This window comes from Dreissena polymorpha, chromosome 6 (genome assembly GCF_020536995.1).
Source record: "Dreissena polymorpha isolate Duluth1 chromosome 6, UMN_Dpol_1.0, whole genome shotgun sequence".
Taxonomy (NCBI): Eukaryota; Metazoa; Mollusca; class Bivalvia; order Myida; family Dreissenidae; genus Dreissena; species Dreissena polymorpha.
Genome location: NC_068360.1, coordinates 66,991,241 through 67,007,362, shown reverse-complemented (window position 1 = coordinate 67,007,362; position 16,122 = coordinate 66,991,241). Strand labels below are relative to the sequence as shown.

The following is a 16,122-nucleotide window of genomic DNA, read 5'->3' as shown; positions in this document are numbered from 1 at the left end:
GTTTACATTTTTAAATCGTGTTAAATGCAAGTATTTTGGGGAAATGTATTCAATAACAGCGTAACTAAATTACGAGCGATGTTCCCCTGCATCCGCTGTCAAGACAATTGCGCAAGTATAAAACCAGAAATTAACCCATTTATGCTAAGCGTCTAGAAAAAAGGCCTGAGCAAACTGCGTAGACCCAGACGATACGCAGCATGATGCGGCATCTCATCTGGGTCTGCGCTGTTTGCTTAAAGAAATTTCTGTAAGAAATATTCTAAATATAGAAATAAATATACTAGACATCCCTAATGTTGGAAATTAATTGATCAAGATTAGAAGGATGTGAGAGTCCACTAGGCATAAATGGGTTAACACGATCTGTAGCCTGCTACAATGTAGATATATACAATTCCAATACATTATAATCAAAAAGATAGTGTTGTGTAATCATAATGAGGCATCTTTGATTAAATGTCAGTTGGTGCATAAAGAGTAATTTAATATACGACACACACACGACATAATTGTGGATTTCACATCATTAACTGTTGCGTAATCATAACTATGACTAATCATTGTCGTGGCATAATTAGATTTAATCATTAGCCTGGATTTTGAATAATAGTCTGTCTAAGTAACAGTCTCAATTCTGACCTGTTTAAACGCTGCGTTGACAGCAATTAAGACATTACGATAAGTCACTTACGAGTGCTGATATATGTATACCATGTTTAGTGTATTCCCGCGGCAAACTACAACGCTGACGTATTACTAAGAATATTGATGTAATGGATTCTTGTCTATCAGTCATTATCCTTAAAAAATTCCGATGTCCTAATACCCTGAAATTTTGCTCTTCCTTTTGACCTCTTCATACGTTAATGCATATTGTATTCAGCTAATATAGTGCTGTGCATTTTTTAAACATCTATGAAGCCTTACCCTGAAATAGTGCTCGCCTCTCTGCCCCGCTATTTCCTCTATGCCTGCCATCACATGGTCAGTCACGTGACTGTTGATCTCCTCGCTAAGCAACAGCTTCTCTTTCTGTTCCATCTTGACGCGCAGGAGCTTCACCAATGGTTTGATTGTGCTGCCCTGTAATGTAAGCACAGTTTGTTTGTGTTTTTACTAACCCGACTGACTTTATATTTGTCCCAAGCTTCTTTTTGTATTGTTTTTTGTTTCCGTTTGCTTTTTTGTTGGGGTGGAGGTATTCCAGATTGAGTCTTATATTATATTTGATAATTTCGATCATTTTCATACTAAATTAAAACCAAAACATGAAATTTTAGATTATGTTTATGAAATTTCATAAATCAAAACATACTCCCTTAAATAAAACATAAAATTTATTTAAATTAACTACATATAGAATGTGTATAATATTTTGAAAAATTTTGCATTTCATGCAATCTATATATTAAACATGGACTCGTACACGATATAATTCAAAAGAAAGTACCGCTAACGTAACTAAAATTGTTCCATAATGGAAACAATTGCATTGGTTAGCCTGTTCAATGTTTTATCACATTGAGCACATATTGTAGTTATGTTTTGCACTAAATTACTTATAACTTTGTGCGTCTTAACTAAACAAGTATAATCCAAAAACGTAATACATAAATGTGACAAAAGTTGTATCAAACTTCGTTCCTGAGCCGATAAGTTATTAGAGAATTTGACTAACTGGATAGGGTTGAGGGAATGCCTTATAAATTAACAACCGAAATTCTTTGAACACAGATCCATTATTGTGGTAGGGGTTAAACGCTGAAGAATAGCATACTTGGTATTTAGCTATTTGCAAAACTCGTCAACCTCGTCAATGAAACACTGGTTATGGTGTGTGTGTGTGTATTACCGTAATAGAAAATCAGCTGTGCTGTTTCAATATATTAAAACCAATCTTGAAACAAAACAAATAACAATGCCATTTATAAACAATGACTTGTTAACGTGCGTTCCAATTCCTTACAAACCGACGCATATACACTGATTCATCTGTTGGTGATATTGTGATCTTATTGTTGTTGGTTTTATATATTAGTAAGTTAATGTCAACCGAAGGGTACCGATGTTTGTTTTTAAGTGCGACAATAATTGATTTAAAATAAGCAGTGGATATTTGTAGGTAGGACGATCGATATACTCATATAAAACAAGAACCAATCATCACAACACTATGAACTTTACATCCTTTCATTAGCATTTCAAATAAATATAGTTGTTGTTGTACCTGAATAAATACTGTGAAAAATATGACGGCGATTGTGGTGGTCAGGAACTGACCAGTTGGCAGATTGCTGGCGGTCAGAACTCCGACCAATGAGAAAGCCACGGCACCCCGGAGTCCTCCGTACGCCTAGAAAAAGACCGTAAAATGTCCATTTACATATATGTGTTGTACGCTCCCATACCGAACTAGATGTGAGAAAAGGGCACGAAATGCGGATAGGTGCATGTAGAAAGTGTATTGAAGTTTGCGAATATTTATTAATACCTATCCAAGTTTATTTAAATATATCACCTGCTATTTTATAAATTGTTTATAAACAAAGCAGTTTTGTCAATATGCTCAAAACCAGTTTATATTGCATAATCATATGAACTTAGTTGTTACAAACTACCTGTAATCTTAAAATCTTAATACATACTAAACACTAATTAAATTCATAAGGGTTCTCAAGATATGACATGTAATAGGCTTATCCGAAAATCTATAGGGGCTTTGTTTACAACTCATTAATTCACGAAATAAACAATGAATAGCATGACACTAATGCATAGGTTGTGTATTCATTAAGAATTAAATATGAAATGAATAAAGGTATTAATTACAGAAAAGAATCAATATGCAGATATAGACCCCATGTTACCATGGCATTTGACCAACTGATTAAAAAATCAGAAAATCACACTACTACATGAACTGCCTACGATAAATATTTCTCAATATGTTAAACAGATATTAATGTTAACATAAGCGACCTTTTGTCATTTCCCTTTGACCTACTTAATCCCGAATCAATAGCCAACGTATATTTGCCGTGTAAAAGAAACCCGTTTTACGATAAACAGATTCCAATATATTGGCAGCAACACATTTTACATAAGATATATATTTTCAATTTCAGAAATTAAACCGAAATATGCAATTCGATTTAAATATAACAATGGCCATTCTGTTCACGTCAATGCATTGACTGATGAACGAAATGTCAATGCACAAAAATACCATTATAAATTGTTCTTCGAGATCAATCCTGCGCATCCGGGAGCCTCTGTTGACAAAGAACGTCAGTAGAAAAACAACTGGAATAATTAAAATGACAATGCTATAGTAACATATTAAGCGTTTCCGTACACGTATATTTAAACAAGGTCAGCTGCACCATACATCTGGTAGCAAACGCTTTTCTCAGAATTGACCTGATGAAATGAAATACACCCATAATCAAACGTATGATCATAAATATTTTTGATCAAAAACTGCTGACGAAGTTTTGGCAGCATCGAATTATAAATGTTGCTTCTATAGTAGTTAAAATGTGTTGTTTAATTTGACCTGCTGGACAGACTGAACGTTATAAAGGATGAACTAAATATCGTCAATATAAACATGATGTCCACTTTTCATGTTTGAGCAACCAATGAGACAACATTGTGGCTTCAAGAGTTGTATAAAGGATATTCTTTGATTTTATCTGATGAAACCTTTCAGCCCAGAACTGGTATATTACTGCTCTGACCAAGCATAGAGCAAGATTAAGTCATCAATGTGGCTTTCTAAATGCTTGAAAATACTTGTCGCCCTGCATAGTGTATAATCTATTTCGTTTCGAAAGTGTTTATGTTATTGCAGATAGGACTTCTACATGTTTTCGCAATCACTGAATATATTTACTATCGACCATATATAAAAGGAATAGGCTATGCGTGGAAAATGACAATATGTTAACGTAATTTGCCAAACAAGATTTTTTTCATTGTGTCGATTATCACCCATTCATACCAAATATTCAGTTCTCAGACTCAAACAATTCTACACAATACATTCAAAACGTTTTTCCCATTGTATGCCATTCCAGAACTGAATTGAGTACATATCGACTTAATACAACAATAGAGTCCAGTGCATGATAATATACCATTTTTCGTTCTTTAAAAACAAAATTCAAACACATTTCCTTTCTGATATGTCACTGGCATACTCACCAACGAACCTGTAGACAAAACAAAACAACAGGGACCACAAGATGAAGCCATAGTGCCAATAGCGTCTGTCAAGCACCTCCGGTTTGAACAAACTGAGCCCGAGGAACATGAAGATGACACAGTCGCACGTGGAACTGTGGAGAAGCATATAGTAACAATATAATATTATACCTATGAAATTGATGAAATGACTTCTTTAGAGATACAGTTGATATATTTCAGAATCAATCGGCACATCAGATAACAAAACAAAATTTAAAGTAAATAAATAAAAAATAAAAATGACTCTTAAAATATGTAATCACACTTTATGACTTTTGTGTTATGCTGTTTTTTCCACGAGATCTGCCTATGAAGTTTCGTATTGACATCTCTCTTGGTTTTCTAGTTTTCAAAGTATGCATTACATTAAATATGACTACAAAAAATGAAAGGCAATAACTTCAAAAAACGATAGATAAAAGAGTTGAATTTCCCGTGAATTACGCATCTATTTAACAAGAACTAGAATCACATTGAATATTAAAGTGATTCATTTAAAAAAAAAAGGCATATGCTCAGGACAAACTTGTAAAAGAAGAAAATAATAAAGGGTATCCCTTGTAAGCATACGTGAGCAATGTTTTCGTTTCTATACACTGCATATCCACATTATACGATAAACCTACCGCTCGAGTTTTAAAATGAAACCTGTTTTAAAAATAATTCCGGAAAAAGTACTAAACTAAACGAAAGAAAATTACCCTATCATTGTGGGAGTAAGCGATATGGCTCGTAAGCACATCACTATCCCATTCCAAGGTCTGTCTTCTAATTATTTTTAAAGTTAATAATACATTATATTTAAGGCTTAAGATTAAATCTAAGTATAAATATTAGAAAAAAAATAAAAGCACGACTTAAGGAGAACATGCACATCACATCTCGATGAATCTATTTACAAATAAAGTTTTAAATTTATATCTCTTTTAGATTTCAACACACTATTCAACATTAAAAATAAACAAAGGGCAATACATATGAAAAACGTCAGCAAGGGGTATGGCTATTTTGCAACGCAATTTCATCTATCAGTGAAGTTCAAAGTTGATACCGATGAAAGTTGTCAGGATATTCCGCGGACAATAAATCAAACGATCGTTGTTCTGACTGCAAGACATACACCCTGAAACCAGTTAACCCATTACCAACCAACTTTGATGTGTTGGGGCTAGTGGCGTGGCAGAAACCTTACCTCATCATTTTGCTGAAGTACTTCACAGTTGTGTACGACTTTCGTGATATGTTATGGAATGCATACTGGGCCTGCATCAGACCGCAGGCTATAATACTGAAAAATAAAGCAACAATAAAAGAGACATAACTACAGCATGTAGTAGAAACCATCGGCCCTATTATACTGCAAGAACAAATCACACAACGATTATCCTTTGATTCTGCATAAAAATAAAATAAAATAAATCCACAGCAAACATGTTTTGTAGTAATACAAGAGATAAAAACATAAACACTTTTAAATTGTAATAAATAAAAAACCCGTAAAAAGTACAAAAAACGAATATATACATACACATAAATGCACTGAACAGGAAAAAATAACACATAAGAACCAGTGGACACCGAAATCAATCTCAAGAACATCTTTACTGATAATAAAATACATTTTACATTCTCTATAACACCGCAGCAAAACACCAGTGTTCAACACTGTTGCTCGCAGAGTATGAACATATGGGTTTTAAACTTCTAATACATAAAAGGTATGCTTTCATTTTAATAATAAACAGCCTGCTATGTTGCAAGACATACCACAAGCACCGTTTTGCGTAATATTTTCCAAACAAATGTTAAGGAAATAACAGCGACACAAACAGACTTTCTTTGGCGCACACAAACAAGCATGTTATAAAACCATAAGTATGTAGTCATATGAGATTTATTAAAGAAGCATGTTAACAAATCGGCAACAGCTTGTCAATTCGTAATCTTTTCCAAACAAATGTTAAGGAAATAACAGCGACACAAACAGACTTTCTTTGGCGCATACAAACAAGCATGCTACAAAACCATTAGTATGTAGTCATATGAGATTTATTAAAGAAGCATGTTCAAAAATCGACAACAGCTTTTCATTTCAAAAAGCAAATCAGAGTAGAACGTTAGAAGACATGTTTCGCAGAGTTCTAACGATCAATCCAATATGAAGATATTATTTAACTAATTTTTAACTAATTTAAGCAATTCTCTTATTTTACGTGTCAAAATTTTAAGGTATAATACACAATTATACTAACATAAAAACATCGATATGTTCACCATCTATTGAGGGACAGTGATAAGGTAAGTAATCATAATGACTTTGTGCCTTTTAGTGTGTTCACGTCGGATATCGGCATGTATTAAGACGAAAGGATGATGACACTTGAACAACCATCATAATATTATGACACTAATACCATTTTATTAAACATGATATAATATCGTATTTAAAACGCATTTGGTTAACTACATCACTTACATGCCAAAGCATACCTGATTATTCCGGAAAGGTGGAACATCTCTGCCCCGAGGTAGGCTATATAAGCGAACACAAATACAGCAAGGGGTTCAACAACTGAAATAAAAGGAAACGCGGCGTAAATGCTTTAATAGTGTGTTCGGGATATAAGCGAACACAAATACAGCAAGTGGTTCAAGAAATAGAATAAAGAGAAACACTGGGTAAATGCTTCAATATTGTGCTTGAGTAAAACTATGTTTACAATACATTTTTTATAAAAAAAACATATCACAAGAGAGGAAGAAATTTAAATATATGCTTACTAACTCGTGTTTAACTAGCATATCATAGAGATTTACAAGGTCCTTTATTTAAGGCACGTGACCAATTGCCGTTCAAATTGAGACAGACAAGAAGCGAGATTGCACACATATACCCTGAAAACACTGCCCTGTAAACGTCTATGAAAAGCATTAAATTGTTGTTTAAATTATGGTTATAGTATTCGTTAACAAATCTAGGCTTGACGGGGCGATACAAAATCGTTGAAACACAACTATATCACAAATATTATGTATCAAATAATACCCGATATAATGTACGATTTTTCACTATTTAAACAAACTTTTGGAGGTTTTAACACAATAATCTTTAGGAAGTGGCAAAACGTGGTGTTAAGTACACTCTTTTTTGTAATATAACTTAATTGAAATCAAATGATACATTTAAAAAGAGGTCTTAATCACTTAGAATTAGAACTGTATTTCAAATAAACACTAAATGGATCAAATATTTTCTTTTTTGAAACAGTGCGACTCTATTTCTTTTTATTATTATGTTTGACAAAACAACATAAATTTGTGTTAAGAAGAGGCTACCTTTAAAGGAAACAATACAATAAAAGCAGACAGTGTCGTCCCTGATTAACCTGTGCGAAGTGCAAATACTAATCTGGAAGATACTTTAAGCACACGCATAAAGCCCCGTGTTTCCAGAACCAATCTCAAGTTTCAGCAAACTTTAACGTACCTCTACAATGTTCTGTATACTTGGTAAGAATAGCTGTCGATGCACCAAATATCAAACCTATTACCAGACCACCGATACTGACGACAAAAAATTGAAGCACCCCGATAAAAACCTGTAAGAAATCGTAAAAAAAGTCACTTTTTGTATTAGAGCTGAGTACAATGAGTTGAATTTTAAACAAAAAATGATAGCCTCAGTCAAGAGTTGGTAGTTAGCATACCAGTAAGTATTAACACATATAAAAGTACATTCGTTTTTAGACTTTATGTAATTTATGTACAATCATTATACGTTTGCATTAGATTTATTTGACAAGGAATACATTGCAACGGTATGTTTTATCTTGTTCACATGTAAAAATCGTATATATATTTTCAGGTTTATTTCTCTTTCTTGAACGGGAAAAGCGGCGATTAAACATAAATAAATCGTAACATTTTAAATTATTGTGGCAACTAATGAACACAAAATACATAATTTATTATAAAATAGAGTATGCTGTCGATCAATAGCTCTACATCTATATGAACACTTATTATTTCAACTTTACGTATAACAAGCAATATGCACAATTATTTATTCTATTTCACAGATAACTAGTAATAAGAACAATTATTTATTCCATTTAACATAAATCTGGCGATGTGAACCAATTTGTATTCCATTTTACGTCAAACTAGCAATTTGAACAATTATTTTTTTATTTGTACGCATTACCATCACTTTATACCTGGTCGACCGTAACAGCCTCCATTTGACTCAACGTCTTCATCATGTTATACAGCACAACAGTGACGGCGTCTGGAATTGCAGAAGCAATATCAAACCCTCCATTTCAGACATTTTGTGATTTCGTTGTTCGCGGAAGCCAAATATAAAACAAGTGCAAATAGTTACTTGCAATTTTGTAAAAGTACATAAAAATGTTAAGTATGTTAGCTATAGCAACAAGATCGCACTGGCCCTTAATTATATTAGTTTATTGGACAGTATTCTTGTTTTCTCATAAGTGTAGCATGTCATTTGACGTTTTGGTTCGAGTTAAAAAAAGGCAGTACAGAAAAGGACTGTTTCTGTTTGCTACGATTATTCATACAGTCCATAAAAAGCCTTTTTTGTATTGCTAAATTATTGGTTTACCGCAAAATATATTTTTGTTATGTGTATAATAGAGGGAAATAACGATCGAAATACAGGTTCTTGTACAAATACAATGACATTTATTTCTTACCATTGAGCAGAGATTCGCCGAATACTAAGAAATAAAGCGTGTTGTTCACACCGACCTCTTGGAATATAGCAAGCACCTGTCGGGAATGGGGAAAAATGTCATATTACAATTGAAAATAATTTCCGACTAAGTGTTGGTTATTGCGATAACCCGAGAAATTTGATTACAAGCTGTGGTACGACACACCGTTGTGTTTTATCGCAATAAAGAATAATTAACAGTTAATGATTTTTTATAATGCCATAAATCTATACATTATTCTGCATTTCATTCCAAAGGGGGTTGACTGCGCCAAATAATGCTGAAACGCTTTTAATTTCAAATGTTTCCTAGATCGCACGTTCAAACACGTGAATTTTACTGAACATTGAATTTGATTTTCCGGAAATATTTTGACATAATATAGGCGCTGCCAATGGTATGTTGCTTACTAATCAACACATATTTTGTTCAAATCGCGTGACATGGTTAAAGTGGATAGAAATGCAAACTCATTTTCCTTCTAAATCAATGGAAAACGAGTCGCCAGTCAGTGTATATTATAACATGTAAAACACCGTTTTCAGATTGTTAACGTTTACCTGCCGACAAATGTAAAAAACGTTATTGCTTACCAGTTTCCTAAACACGCTTTATGGGCATAGATGGGCGTTAACGTTGACGACAGGATTACGTATTGTCGCTTTGTAAGGGTACACATCAAGTACACCATTTATCAGAACAATGGCGACATTTATCATATAATCGAGCATTATTACTAAATAAATTTTAACCGTAAAACGAACCATATTCAAGATGAACATAAATATGAATGTTCTTATACATAACAAATTTCTCTTAAAATAAATGATAAAATCGTCACATAGTGAACGCACAGAATGCATTGAATCTGCTTTGGACGAATATTTAAAGCACAAAGGTAACAACAGCACGTGTATGTTTCATAATGGTTAAAGTAACCGAAACAATAACGTTTCTCGTGAGCGAATCTTCACCAAACCTGGAAAATGTTAATGTGGATTCGGTCCATTATATTTTATACGCTAAATCGTTATGATCTTTCGACTCATATTGTTTTTATTTGTCATATTTTATCTTTAACTATAAATGTCCGCAATTATTCTATTTCTTTTAACATACTATTGGTCAATAGGTAATTTTTCAGTTTAATGGTCTGATATTTCTGCAACAATTAAATTGTTAAAAACGCGAGAAATTTTTGTATCTATTGGCAAATTTAATTTTTTTTATTAAAATGCTCTAATGCACTTAATGCTGCAGTGTTGTTTTTTCGTCGTTGTTGTTATGATGCTGCTGATGTTGCTTTGCACTTTTGTTTTGTCGTTGTTTTTATGCTTGTGTTGATATTGTTGCTACTGTTTTGCGGTTAAAACACACACACGTATCTGTGGTCAAGTATGTCCGCGATATAACTTAGCAAATGAACGTGACTTATCGTTGTCAAGCAGACTGGCTTTCAGCCAAGTAATCATACGGTTTGTTCATTTGCATTGTTAATAACGTATAATTATTGGGTAAAATCGGTAATTCGTACAAGTCGGCGCGCACTAATCATATCTACGATATGTTGTTTTCTGCACACTCCGTCAATTTTTAATACAATTTCGACTTGGTGTATATAGTTTGAATCGCACCATTTCCCGTGAATTCTATTTCCTGACGATAAACATAGCAATAAGGGCGCACTTCTAAATTAAATTGTCCCTTTGCAAAGGAAGTTACTTTGTGAAACAGCACTTACTCCTTTTTAGCATCTATTGATTAACTAAATTATATTATTGGTCCATTACAGCGAACGAATGCCAAACAATAACGGTAAAGTTTCCAGACATAACTATGAATTACACGTTTAATTTCGTGGTTTTTCTATTGCGACACAATTCGGCTACACGTCGGTAATTCCAGAAGGTTTATCACTACAAGGCTACAATTCGGTAATTCCAGAAGGTTTATCACTACAAGGCTACAAGTCGGTAATTCCAGAAGGTTTATCACTATAAGGCTACAAGTCGGTAATTCCAGAACGTTTATCACTACAAGGCTACAAGTCGGTAATTTCAGAAGGTTTATCACTACAAGGCTACACGTCGGTAATTCCAGAAGGTTTATCACTACAAGGCTACAAGTCGGTAAATCCAGAACGTTTATCACTACAAGGCTACAAGTCGGTTATTCCAGAAGGTTTATCACTACAAGGCTACAAGTCGGTAATTCCAGAAGGTTTATCACTACAATGCTACAAGTCTGTAATTCCAGAACGTTTATCACTAGGCTCATTCCGTCGAGCTTGTTACCACGAAATTCGGAATGTTTTTTGTTTCAGGGAAAGTATCTGCATTTCCATAAAATGAATAACTTTAAGTAGCCAACTACTTGTTAACATGGATTGTTGATGTTTAATTATGTTTTCACGCAAACGTGTCAACTACCAAGTATCTGCCACTATCATGTGTTCCGTGATTTTCAATAAATCCATTCTGATGTTTCTGTTTTTCAAAAAGGATTTTAACTTTATTCAGATTACTTTCCTTAAAACGTAGCAAACGAACACGAACTCAAGCCTTTCTATCAGAAAAGCTTTTAGTATTTGTAACGTGATTTTTTGAATATGTCTTGCCCATATAATTATGTAAATTATAATGACTTAAATACCACATTATGGACAACCAAGTTCCTTATATTTAAAATATATGGTTGTTGACTTTGTATATCAAAAGAGTTCACAGGTGTCTCAAATTGCGTAGAAAAGGCTAGGCTTGCGGATGAACATTTAATATTTACAGTTCTGCATTTTCATAAACATACAAAGCAAACATCCATATAATCTGAGTACATGTTTATCTTAAACGTATACATTCATGTGTATATTGCGCTCATGGTATAAATCGTACACTGGACTAAAAATAACTCATATTTGATTTCATTTAAATTACAAATCAGAAATAACTGACTATTGAACCAATGCAATAAACAGATTGTGTCGTGTTGTCATTGTGTAGTCTTGTTTGTAAAGAAATAACGATCAGCTTTATGTCCTTAAAATGTTTGAATTGCGAATACCGTCAAAATTAGACTACCGAAAACTAAAATACTTTTACATTAGTGTAAAACTTAATGGCAGATTAAAGTGAACATATTGGAGTTCTTACGGCAACAGGATCCACGGCGACGATGACGGCGCTGAACACGAGGCAATGGACCAGCTGAACTTCCGGAAATCCAGCCCCCATGATCCCAAACTTGTAGACCGCAAAGAGTGAAGGACCTTGATATGGGATATAGAGAATAAACGATTTCTGCCTGATCATTTTGAAATACATCAAGAAAGGCTTAAAAAATATAACAGCGAGGCTTGCCGAGCCGTAATTTTGTTCGTGCCGAGCCTGATATATCACATAAAAATCATTCAGAAACCTGTTTTTCTGTTTATCATACCTCTACGTCCTCGATTTCAAAGAAATAATTAAACAATCGCTAATAAGCTGCAGTTTAAGTGGAAAGAATATGACTTTTGTCGTTTGACATGTAAATAATGACGTCATGAGCACGCACTCTTAATATTTGTAAAGAATGTTTTTTGCTGTTTGTGTTGCTTTTTGTCTTTAAAATATATATTACAACTTGGTATTAAAATGAGTGTTAGGCAGATTTCAATGCGGAAGTATGATAAAATAGAATACGCTTATTGACTAAACATTCGATTATGTTACAGATGTGGTTCGTACCCCTACAACACAAACGTTACAGAAGTATGGGTCTCGAAAATGATTTCAATAATTAAGTCAACTGAATATATTGAATGTTATATTCTCGTACAAAGCTAACATACTTTTGGTTCGTTTTGATTTCTTTGAGAGTTACTATTTTAAAGTCGAAAATATTACCATAATATTGAAACGTCATATTTGAAACATGGAGTGTAAGCATAGCCGATAAAATACGCATATATACCTATATTTCGATTTTAACAAATAATACCTTAGTATGGAGGTAACAAATCATTCTTGTAATACTTAAAGTTTGCTTACCGATCATGAAGCAATTGAGAACTGTTCCCTGAAACAACACTTGCATTAGTTTTGATACTTAAACGTGCATTGCTCCAAAATGCCAGTTCAGTTATAATATTTTATGGAATCATATGTCTCCAAATCAACAAACAGAATCTTTAAAAACAAACGTTGTTTAATATATCAGTGCAAATAATGTATTTGAAGTTCAAGTGCAATATATAAAAAAAACTATTTATAATAGCATTACTTTCTTCCATTATTATAAAATACAGGGCGTTCGTGTAGTAATTTTATACATATACAAGGAAAACATGTGTCGTGATAGTTCACTGGAGACAAGAATATAAACAAATTTCTGTCCAAATAATTCGTCTGGAATTCATATTTTCTTCATGTAAGAACAAAATGGCTCTGCTTGAGTCCGCTATAAATAAGACATACATCATGCTAGGAATTATGTTGCGTATTGTGTGCCAATCCACCAGAGGCTGACAACCTATCTTGGCAAACAACATGGCTTTTGTGTCATTATTTATTTAATAAAAAAGACATGGTCTTTGACTAGCGAATTCCATCATATGAACCCTTGGCGATTATATGTCATGATTAAATCTGAGAAAATTTGTTTACAACCGCTTTCAGCAGCAGTTAATATTGCACCTCTTAAATATCTACACGGTTTAAACTTGAATTTCGCTAAATCGTTAGTTTTAATTTTGATATAGTGATTTTCTGCAGATGTGTTTATATGCTTTAAATGAAATTGTTAAACTGTATCCTTAAGAAACTTGTTATCAGCGTCAATGGTAAGCTATATGACAAATCTTTCATTCCCCAAACAAAAAACTACCAGCAAAGTGTACATATTTACTTACCAGAACTGCATAAATAAGGACCGTTCCAAAGTTATCATAAAACGTACGGTCGTGTAGACTGAAGGCTGACTCGAGTATAATCCTACAATAAACAAATTTCAAAAAATATAATCCGTATGTAATATGTTCGCATCATGCCAATAATAAGAACTATATATGAAATTATGTTTGGGTTGCGTATATTTTGACCATTGTGCTAAAATTGTTGAGATCTTTATTTACAATTTGAAACTGATAACCAGGGTATTTAATAAAATATAAACATATGTTTTTATAAGTAAGTATATGTTATTATAATGTGCTTTCTATTAGCATTTTATTTATATATATATGCCTGTGTTATGTTATGTGGTTAAATGTCAGAAGATATATATATATATATTATATATTAAATATATATATATAATCTCTACTAATCCGGCATAATTAATAAGGAAGATTACTCACGGTGGTAAAAGGTAGAGGAAGAAAAGATCGGAGCTCATGTTTGGTCTGAACTGGTCATTCGGTGGAATTGCCAAGCTGCAAGTGCAAGACGATATTTTATACATCTTCAGATCGGAAGGAAAAACAAACTATGTACTCGTTAAGTTGTATTATCAATCACATTTTCTGTACCACATTAGAGTTTCAACATGTTCAAAAAAGGCTTTTCTGTGGATAATTGATTGAGATACGATTGCATTTAAATCAGTATCAATAATTTGAAATTACACAAACTAGAATTGTTTAGAGAAATAAATCTTTTTTAATTCAAAAGGATTCTTTTTAATATATTAAAATTATTTTGTTTAGTGAATATACAGTTTTAAGAAACACCAACTACACATTGTTTCATAAATACTGTTTATACATAGCATGTATGCGCCCTGCCGAGTAAGTAAAATATTAAATAAAAGGTTGGATGTAGAAACTGTGGAACTCATTAAGATAAAGATAATGATATGCGTTAGGCAATCGTAATTACAATAAACCTATATATTTTAGCTTGATTGCATAGAACGCCAAGGGCTTATTTGAAACGCTCTCGAGTCCATTTCCTTGGACTAAAACCAGTACTTGTTGTATTAAGAGAAGATCTAAAGAATGGTGCCACAGTGGCGATCGAACCTGTGACCTCCCGGTCGCTAGACGGACACAATATCCATTACGACACGGTGACCGTTATTAATTGTGTAATACAAAGTGGAACAGTTCAAGATGCAGTATAGTAACTCTATAAATTAACTTCCTAATTTATTCAATAAAACCAAAATACACTTATACAAATCCGGTCACACATTAATTACACGAAGCATCAGAAAGAGACAATTAAACGATTGTTGACGGTATCTTATTGCCAACATGTTAAAGGATTTTAAAGAATTATCGTAGATACAAATTGTATATAGTACAGCAACAGATGGAAATTCAAATTATAACAATACATTTAGTAATGAACATATGGGCACACACTCGTGTCCAATCCACAGTAAATAAAACATATTTTCTGTTATCCGTGTTCGTGCGCAGATCAAATTGTTTTGCAATTCAAAACAACAACATAGACATCAATATCCGTCACAAAGACTATGACAAAATCCTTGTAAAGCGCCCAGACGTCCAAGATATTGAATGCTACTCGGCAATGGACAATCCGGTAAATAAATGTTCAACGACAACATTGGCTTTATTTTCATTCATGTTATTAAAGAGTACTCACAATATGATTGCGCCGACGATTGTCCCCAGGATGATCAATAAGCTGTAAAAGACAGGAAATCTTGATTGGAATTTGCAGCTATTCAATATTGTCAGTTTCCGTCTAGCGCCTAAGGCAACCGTGTTTAAAAGCAAATACGTCCGTACACGTCTGTTTATTTTTGCAAGTATAGCACATCAGTCCTTGTGTCAGGGCAAACAATATGGCAATACATATGTTGCAAATAAACGAAGAACGAACTACACTATATTCAATAACAATTAGTTCAAAAAGCATGCTATGCCTTAAATTTGTGTAAATTTTTTAATTTTTCGAATACCATCAACTTATACAATAATATATAATTCGTTATTATTATCGTCATCTCCTCCAAAATTGAGGTTTGGACAAAAGGTTCCATATTTTAGCACAGATTGAACATTATCCTTTTTTTAATTTGATAGGAAAGTGGAAATATCGTTCAAATACAAAAAGTGTCAGATGTGATTTTTTGTGTGCATAGTTCGAGAAATCCCTAGTTTCTATTTGTTTTTGTTTGTTTG

General features: G+C 33.1%; 1 protein-coding gene across 1 annotated transcript in view; it reads right to left on the bottom strand.

Moving 5' to 3' along the window:
- Window positions 1-16,122, bottom strand: part of LOC127836268 (Na(+)/H(+) exchanger beta-like) — a 150,231-nt gene that overhangs the window by 6,904 nt on the left and 127,205 nt on the right. The window contains exons 4-17 of the mRNA XM_052362768.1: window positions 15,581-15,622; window positions 14,326-14,400; window positions 13,879-13,960; window positions 13,019-13,046; window positions 12,140-12,255; window positions 8,970-9,045; window positions 8,469-8,539; window positions 7,739-7,850; window positions 6,742-6,823; window positions 5,444-5,539; window positions 4,210-4,343; window positions 3,230-3,306; window positions 2,231-2,356; window positions 931-1,086 (exon numbers count right to left, since the gene is read on the bottom strand). Coding sequence (XP_052218728.1) covers window positions 931-1,086; window positions 2,231-2,356; window positions 3,230-3,306; window positions 4,210-4,343; window positions 5,444-5,539; window positions 6,742-6,823; window positions 7,739-7,850; window positions 8,469-8,539; window positions 8,970-9,045; window positions 12,140-12,255; window positions 13,019-13,046; window positions 13,879-13,960; window positions 14,326-14,400; window positions 15,581-15,622 — 1,273 coding nt within the window. The remainder of the gene's footprint in view (window positions 1-930; window positions 1,087-2,230; window positions 2,357-3,229; window positions 3,307-4,209; window positions 4,344-5,443; window positions 5,540-6,741; window positions 6,824-7,738; window positions 7,851-8,468; window positions 8,540-8,969; window positions 9,046-12,139; window positions 12,256-13,018; window positions 13,047-13,878; window positions 13,961-14,325; window positions 14,401-15,580; window positions 15,623-16,122) is intronic.